Consider the following 8,815-nt stretch of genomic DNA (forward strand, 5'->3'; position numbering starts at 1 on the left):
CAAGGACGGTCGGAGCGAGGCCACGGCGAAAGCTAGTCACAACGCGTCGTCCCGTGTAACAAGTTGGGTATCCACTGGGAAAGTTACGCTAACCTATCGTGAACTCTGTTATCAAGAAGGTGGAGACGAGCCAGCCAAAGCTTGACTGGCGACCGTGTGCGCAATGGAGAGAGCTAGAACTCGGTTGTACTTCCTTCGTCCAGTCCATCCATGTCGGCACTCAAGTTGAAGTTGCCTTCAAATTCGCCTGAAACTAGGTGAAGTGTCCTATTTCGGTCCCAATTGGGGTAAAATCAGGTTGGGCTTAGGTGAAACGACACAATCAAAGGTTGGATTGAGCAATCGTCGACCTATTCGACAAACTCGGCAGCGAATGCTCACCAAGGGTGTGCTTCACTCGCTGGCGGCGAATGCTGGATGGGGCTTCGCGCCCATCTTCTGGAAGCAACTGACCGCCGTGCCGTCCGTCCAAATGCTGACCCATCGAATCGTCTGGTCGCTACTGTTACTACTCATCATGTTGGTGGTGTCGCGGCAGTGGACCGAGTTCCGCGCGGCAGCGTTTGAGCGGCGCGCGTTGGTCATCTACACGTTTTCAGGCGTTCTCATGGGTGTCAGTTTGTACTTGGGAGTCTGGTCGGTCGTCAACGGGTTCATAGTCGAAATGAGTTTGGGATTCTTCATCAGTCCCCTCGTCAACGTCGTGCTCGGCGTGGTGTTCCTCCGTGAGCGTCTGCGGCTTTGGCAATGGATTTCCGTGGTGATGGCGTTCGCTGGCGTGCTCGTCGTGGCTATCGCGTACGGCAAGTTTCCCTGGCTTGCCCTCACGCTGAGCTCGACGTTTGGTCTGTACGGCCTCATCAAGAAGAAGGCCCACCTCCCGTCATTGCATGGGATCACACTCGAACTAGGCATCTTCTTCATTCCGTCGCTCGTGTATCTGGTCGTCGAGGAAGCGCGCGGAGAAGCTATCTTCCTCCATAGCGACTGGGGGCTCGATCTGTACATCCTCGCGTCGTCCTTCGTCACAGTCGTGCCGTCAATCTTCTACTCGTCCGCGGCGCAGCTGATCCCACTGACGCTGCTTGGCATCTTGCAGTACATCGCGCCGAGTCTGCAGTTCCTGACGGGGGTCATCGTGTACCACGAGGACTTTACGTTGTTCAAGCTGATCGGATTCCTTTGTGTCTGGGCTGGTCTCATCACGTTCACGACCGAAAGCATCTACTTTCAGAGACGAGCGAAGCCGCAAGCGGACGCCGCTCCTGATTTGGAGTGCAACTCAAAGGTGTCTACACAAGATGTTGTTGACATGAACAGCTGCGACCCTGATGACCAAGTCCCGTACGAGCCATGCCAAACCTCCAAGGCTTGACGATTGCCAGCTGACCACGACAGATACATAAATTGAGAAAGTACCAATACTCCCCCTCCCGACGTTCGGGCGGAATCTATCGCTCAGCTGGGACACAGCAGCATCAATTCACCGCAGAGAGACCGCGACGCATTCCCGTGTGGAGGGGACGAGGATTGTTCCAGCCCACAGCACCGTGGAAATGTTCTGGCGTGGGCTAGCCTGCACCCATCGCCATGTTTACCAGGCTGCGGTGTTTGGTCAGGCTGCCATGACATGATGACTGAGCCTACTTGAAGGACGGATCACGTACCTTCATCGCTCTTTGGTCGGAACTCAGCAACTTCTGTTGGAAGGTAGACCCTAGGCGAATAACCAAAAACGCGCTGCAATGGATCAACTGCCTATCCTATGCATAACTAATTCCACTTCGACTCGAGGAAATCGTGAAGGTTTATAAACATGGTGATGAAATGTGTAGGTTTCAAATGGCGCATACGCCGTGGGGTGTCTGTCGGCTCGTTAAACGATACACGGTCTTTCCTTATTCGATCGAAACCATTGCTCTTGCGTCTCCTCACGAGAGCTTCGTATGTCGGTGGCCTCGCTGCAAAAGCACGCGATGTCGCGTCCAGTGTACTTTGCGGCTTTTAGCATCCTCACGCGCTCGTGGTGGCTGAATCGATGGACACCATTGCTCGCGCTACTTCGCGGGTATGCTCGCGCCGCATTGGTGGACGAGATGTCGACTGTGGTTGAGTTCACGTGATGCGCTGCCATACCGATGGGAGGACCTGCGCATTCAGGGATTGCGCTGCCGCCATAGTCGAGAGGGAACACGAACGTTGTGACTGAAGAAAAGCACAAAGACTTCTTCTTGGACGATAAAGAAGCTCCATTGATGTCGACGCTGGCTGCACGCGGTCGTTTGGAACGAATTGGTGGAATCGTGGCCTGACGCGGTGACCGAACGTCGATGGCTGATGCCGTGTTGAGGATAGCTGTGAGGTCGCTCGGGGGTGGGCTAAGGAAGTTGATGTGACTGACGATAGAACCGCAACCATGATCCTGCGAAGCCACGCTGTCATCGTGTGGCTGCTGCATCGTGCCAACATAGGACGACATCGCGTTGCCGGCGGCAGGGATAAATGCAGTTACGCCAAAATTATACGGCCATGTTCTTCACTTGCTCTTTTGCGTTCAGTGGGCTGATTCAGTATGATAAATTTGTATTTAGTAAGCATGATTATACACCACTCTGATATATATGTGCATGTATAGATGTGATTAACCAGTTCTTAAGGTTTATCTTTGATATTGTATGTAATTTTGGCGTTTTGTCCCATTTTGCACACGCGAAAGGCAAAATGTCATCTGATCACTTGAAAGTGATCGCCAATACTGCACAAAATTTACTCGAGCCCCGCTGCGTGTCTCCAAAGGAAATTGCTGCAAGGTCAACATGGCTTGGAATTGAAACATGGGCAGTCTACATACATGTGGCCCGGATTTCCCCATCGGTAGCTATCTGAGGGCAATCACCTCGTGATTTCGGAATAATGGGGGGAAGGCACTGAGTTGTGTGAACCAAAGCAGCAATGCAGGCACCTTTAGTGCAATAGTGTAGGGTGAATGTATGGGGTGTAGATGAAAAACATGGGGGACGTAGACCCCAGTGCAACATTTATCGTCCAAAATGCACAGGTGGATCCATGTGTGAAGTGTGTAAGAAACAGGTCGGTTGTAGACGCTTGCGAATATAGATGAATTTATGATTTTTTCGATAGTATTTCATGTGTATTTTACGAATTGTAGTATTGTTGCATCACACTTGCCAGACAAATGAACAAGTGTGTACAAGTGTAGTGCAAATCGACAGGAAAGCGGTATTTCCAATCGATAATGTACTTCAATATGGCATACAAAACATTTGTTTACAGCACTGGCAATTTCACACGTGGGAGTTTATCATTTCAAGGGATTTCCGATTTGTGCTGACTCAAGCAGCATCTCGCAGAGTTAATTTCATTACGTACTAATCTTTCGCCTTTTACTAAAGATTACCGTGGAATTGACTCGACTCGATGCGACTTCAAAAATTTATGACCTCCCTTTGGGAGGACCCCTCATCTGTCCTACTTGTGGCCGTCTCAATCACATTACACATATCTCCACGACAATCCATTCCTTCGCGCCATCAACCACCTCTACCATGTCCCATCGTCATGTAGGGATGTATCTTGTGATGTCTCGCCGAGTTTCTTCTCCCTTTAGTTTCGACCGTGCGCAACAGTAGCAGTTACTCCGTGAAACGGCGAACGCACTCGAGCGTTTCACTGTTCAAAAAAGGCATGTTCAACCGAGTTCTGTATGCACTGGATCACTCGGTCACTCATGTGCCTGGCCGTTTTTGCCGTCGCGTAGGGTGTACAAAGTCGGAGCTATCGATGGTGCTGGCTATGTAACGTGTAGTTTGTCCTGCTACCCTCGGTATGGTGTTCGTGTGTATTGTCGAGTCGCATACCCTCGTACGATTTGTATGGGGTGGCGAAAATTACTGCTTCGACCAGCGCATGCAAGCCTTCATGAGGTACCGTCGCTGTCCGCGTGGTTCGACTCCGGATTATTAAGTTCATCATCTCAGACGCCAACGTATTGCGCGTGCCGAAGCAGATTCTGGCTAAAGTAGTAGTAGCGTGCGTGCTGACCCATAAGCCCTGAACTGGCGGTGTGTGTACTTGTCGCTGTGGCCATATACATCGGGCACTGCTCTCTTCCAGTCCTTTCTTGGTGTGTGAGTTGTCTGCATGTGAGGGCGGATTCATAACATATTTGTACGTATCTCGATTCTAAAGAGCCCTGATTCTGGCATGTTATGGTGTGAATATGAAGTACGTTATGGTAGTATTGTGCTATTATATATTGGTGTAATATGGGACTCAGTATTTGGGTTTAGAATTTGACCAACTTGGTCCCATCCACATGCACCGACGACAAAGCTTGCGACCGCGGCAGTTGGACGTGCATTCCCGGATCCGTCTCGTTCGCTCGGATGCCGACATCGACGTGGATTCAGAAGAGCAGGACGGTGCTGCCTCTGCTCCGAGCATCACGTCGTTCCAGGAACTGACCGAGGTAGCGTACGCCTTGAATGTTTCTTCCCGTGCATAAATTTCGGTCGCAGATGGCCGATGATCAACCGGCCAAGATTAAGAGGAAGAAGAATATTCCAATTCCAGTGAACAAACTTGTCCCCAATTACGAGAAGGACGTGCTCCCGGACTTTCACCTGCCTACGAGTTACATTAAGCTCAGCTTGAACTTCCAAACGTCATCGTCGTCATCCGCGGCACCCGTCAGTGCCCCTTCAAACGCCGCAACGGCCACGTCTGCAGGGGAAAAGGTGGAAGTCGACTTGGAGGTCGAAGATCTTGCATGGTTGCGGGAACATCCCCGATACGGCGAAGCTGCCGATCCTCGATACCAACTCACCCCCGACACATTTGCGAAGATGTTAGACCTCCTCGAGAAAGCTTCGGCGCTCATCAACCCAGGTGTCATTACACTGGCTGAGGCAGACGAAATCTTCTCCAAGCAGATCCACGTTGTCAAGAGTCCTTGCCACAAGGTCTCGACCGACGTGTACAACTACTGGGTGGCAAAGCGAATGGCCCTCAAGAGGCCGCTCCTTCGCAAGTACTGGCCGCAAACGCCCCTGAACGACACGAACCCGCACCTGGTGTTTCGACCTCGTGAAAAGGTTCGTGTATGGCGTGGGTTGGGATCGTCACGCCATGTGTGGTCTCCTTGAGTTGACAACGATGGTGTTTGTTTGAGATGCTGTCATTTTAGACCTTATGCCGCGAAGTGACACGCTATGGTCGTTGTCGGTAGGAACGGTACAAGTTGCGAAAACATCGCAAGAACGACATGGAAGGCCTGCGGAAACTGCAGCAATTGCGCCACGATTTTGATCGCGTGCGGCATTTGCTGGACTTGGTGCGACGTCGAGAAAAGTACAAGCGATTGCTCGTGGATTTTCTGGACGAAACGCGACGGCAACAAGTGCACGATTGCCTCCAGGCCGCATTGCCGTCCCTTCCACCGCGACAGCCCAAGGTACACTACCAAAAGAAGCATCAACTAGAGTCTCAACACGTTTCAAATTGTCAGATTCCAAGCGAAGACGACATCAAACCTCGCAAGAAGAAGAAGAAAAACAAAAACTTGCACTCGGACCAACAACTGCCCAGTTCGCTGCTTGAGGTGTCGCAGCCCGCATTGGCGTTCACAGACGTCCAAAGGGTGAAGGTGCCCACATTTCTGGAAAAGCCCATGGCACGACCTCACGACCTGCCAATTTACGTGGCGAGTTACCCGCCTTCTTCCACCGAACTGTACGCGGCCATCTTTCAAGACCCCCCTGTCTTTAGAGGGTAAGTTCTTGAGGATGAAGGATTTGAAGAAAGGGGAATGAATATTCGTTTTGCAGGCGTTGGCGAAAAGGTCGTGGGGGTCGATTGATCATGGATCGTGTCCCTCTGTATGGGAGCAGCCGAGAAGTTCAAGCCCCCCCATTCCTTGTGGATGACTCGGTACATGCCGGAACTGCCTTGGCACCAAAGAAGACGCTATGTCGCGCTGCAGTTGCCGCGATTTGCAGCATGAGTGACTCTGAAGATGAGCTGGTCGATATGACTGGAGCCCCCGACGAGGACAAGTCCAGACCCACCAAGTACGTTTTGGCTGTTTAATTGGATCAGCACAGAAGATGTCCTCTGGCAAAAGATATTTTTCATTTTGAATCCGATTGTCTAATTGGTGTTAATGAAGCTTATATAAATGTCCCCAATGGTAGTTGAGAAATATCTTGAGATTTGTATTGGCATTAAATTATCCTCAACGAGAATTGATTTTATTTGTGTTCAACCTGTTTCGAATTGAAGAGCCTTATCCACGATGATTGGTAGAAAAGAGGAACACTTCATACTTACAGTTAGGCACGACCAGCAACAAACACAGACAACGACGGAATTTAAGGGACAGCCGAAGAAATTTGCAGCTGTCAGTGAACAAACCAATGACAATGAAGCTTTTGACGTGCGATATGTCGATTGGTTAAAACTCTTCCATGGCGCGAAAACATTTTAAATTCGCGGGCAACATACATACCACGTGACAACGTGTCCACTCATTTCTCAATGCCTCCAAAGCACCGCAACCAAATAAACCCTCAGAAGAGGCCACGGCGACGCTACTCTCATGATCGTCAAGATGCAAGAGGCCTCCACACGCGACGTCGAAGCTCAAACAGGAATCCCCAAGAGCAACCTCTCTCGATGGATGCGACAGGCTACTCAACTCCTCAGCTTCGGCGGTACCAAGAAACGATTCAACCTCGACGGAGCTGGGAGGCCTGAAGAGATTCCCAACACTGCAGAACTCGAGGCGTTCATGCACAAGCTCCGCGATGCCGAGAAGCCAGTCACGTGCACACACATCGTCAACTTCCTGAAGCGGAACCAGAAAGAGTAGCTCGACAACTATTTGGCCACCAAAAACTGTGGGTATCAGTCCCTTTTGAAGCTGTTGCAAAGGTTTTGCTCGCGCCACCACTTCAAGCGACAACGTCCAACGAAAAGCAAACGGAACCAGAAGGACCTTGAGATCACACGAAAGGAGTTTGTACTGGACTTCCATAAGGCATTCAACGGCTTTAGGATGGACACGATCATCAACGTGGATGAAACAGGTATCACGTATGATATGCCCCCTAATGCAATATGGTCTGTTCAAGGTGGAAGTTCAAAAATTGCTTGTGGGGATAAACATTCATACCGTATGACTGCTGTCCTTGGTGTCCGCGCGAACGGGCAAAACCTGCCGATACTGTTCATTATGAGAGGAGTGCCCGGTGGGCAGAACGAGCTCGACACGTTCCCAATTGGCCACCACTACGCCGTTCAAGAACACGCCTGGATGGGTCATCGCATCTGGGCGTACTATGTACGCAAGGTTCTGCGACCCCAAGTGCATGAGCCGTCGGTGCTGCTGGTTGACAATTTTGATCCCCATGTAAGCAAGGAAGGCCTCAAGATTCCCAGCGAAGAGGCGGGGTGTACTACAATCATTTTCAAAACTACAAATAATACGGAAATGTAGTATAATTTTGCTAACAATACAGAAGTCAGTGGCAGGCATTTTCAAATCAGAGTGTTGGAGGTGGCGCTCCACCGACACTGCCATCTCGGCGGTTTCATATCTTTACATACGGTTCCATATATTTTGGAGAAGATCTCAATAGTGGAGAGACAATAGATAAAACTGCATCGTAGGAATCATAATCCTAAAGTTATAGGTTCAACCCCTATCTGAAAACCTGTTAATAAAAAAAAGTTGTAGTCACTCTTGAATATACTACGTCGTGCACATCGGAGCTTGCTGAATTTAAGAGGTTATAAGCTCAACACTCGACAAGAACATGCTTTTGTTAGACGAAGAAGAACTGGTTTACATGGTGTACGTTTATCAAGGGTCGGCTAATGGTAAAGGGCTTGATCCATACGCTGTAATGCCACTCGTCCACCATGAAAGCGACTGAACGAGCGCAAGTCCGTGACGAACTGGCATCGCGGGCAATACCTGAAGTCGACGCGGCAACGTACGCCCGCGACTCTCAAAAGGCTCTGGGTCTAATCCTAGAATCAATCAGTTCAAACCAATATCAACATGTGGATGGACTGAGCGAAGCTTTCGAGGCGTTTGGCGCGCTCAAGCTTCACCACGAGCCACAGACGCACGTGGACAAAATCGGCTTGCTTGCCGAGTACCACGGAATTCAATGGGAACCGAAAAGTGACACGCTGGCAGTTTTTGTCGAACGATTCTCCAACCTGGTTCGACGTCTTCGGGTTGCGGGATGCGCAGAAGACGAATACATGACGGTGGCCAAGCTTCTGGCCCTCATGCCTTGGTCCCTACGCATTGTGCTCCATCAAGTTAATTTGTTGCCTGAAAGATTGCAAACACTTACGACGGCTCGATCACTTTCGGAGGCTGAATATAAAGCTGCCCTCGGCAACGGAGCGATCCAATCTCTAAGCGCTGATATGGGCGATGTACGAGCACTAAGCGCTGTTGACAACTCGCGTGGCCAAGGTGGTCGCGGACGTGGTCGTGGTAGAGGTGGTGGTCGTGGACAAAGACGAGAAGGCAACTGCCACCATTTCAACAAACCAGAACATTGGAAACGAGAGTGCTGTGCCAAGTTGCGGGGAGATCCACCTACTGCCCCACCACCGACCGCGAAAACAAACGAATCTGGCAGTGCTGTCCCGAATTACCCTGATTGCCTGTTTGCTGGGATGTGTCCCTCCAACCTCAGTATTTGTCCCTCCGATGACAAAATGGGTCCCTCCAGTCGGAGCATGGGCCCCTCCAGTCTTGGTATGAGTCCCGCCA

General features: G+C 50.5%; 2 protein-coding genes across 5 annotated transcripts; both read left to right on the plus strand.

Annotated features, from left to right (window-relative positions):
• The first annotated feature begins 328 nt into the window (after positions 1-328).
• On the plus strand, positions 329-1,458 carry H310_12212 (protein RarD). Its single transcript, XM_008879200.1, has one exon. The coding sequence runs from the start codon at positions 374-376 to the stop codon at positions 1,373-1,375; it is 1,002 nt and encodes a 333-aa protein (XP_008877422.1). The 5' UTR covers positions 329-373; the 3' UTR covers positions 1,376-1,458.
• A 2,851-nt stretch (positions 1,459-4,309) lies between these two features.
• Positions 4,310-6,206, plus strand: H310_12213 (hypothetical protein). 4 transcript variants are annotated; one of them, XM_008879202.1, is made up of 5 exons: positions 4,310-4,489; positions 4,539-5,114; positions 5,249-5,473; positions 5,528-5,790; positions 5,847-6,206. In XM_008879202.1, exons 1-5 carry the CDS (start codon positions 4,337-4,339, stop codon positions 6,106-6,108), a joined length of 1,479 nt encoding a protein of 492 aa, XP_008877424.1. In that variant the 5' UTR covers positions 4,310-4,336; the 3' UTR covers positions 6,109-6,206. The 4 variants fall into 4 exon arrangements, with proteins under 4 accessions (XP_008877424.1, XP_008877425.1, XP_008877426.1 ...); XM_008879203.1 differs by having other exon boundaries at positions 5,249-5,790; XM_008879204.1 differs by having other exon boundaries at positions 5,528-6,206.
• Positions 6,207-8,815: the final 2,609 nt, after the last annotated feature.

This window comes from Aphanomyces invadans, assembly GCF_000520115.1.
Source record: "Aphanomyces invadans strain NJM9701 unplaced genomic scaffold supercont1.37, whole genome shotgun sequence".
Classification (NCBI taxonomy): domain Eukaryota; phylum Oomycota; class Saprolegniomycetes; order Saprolegniales; family Verrucalvaceae; genus Aphanomyces; species Aphanomyces invadans.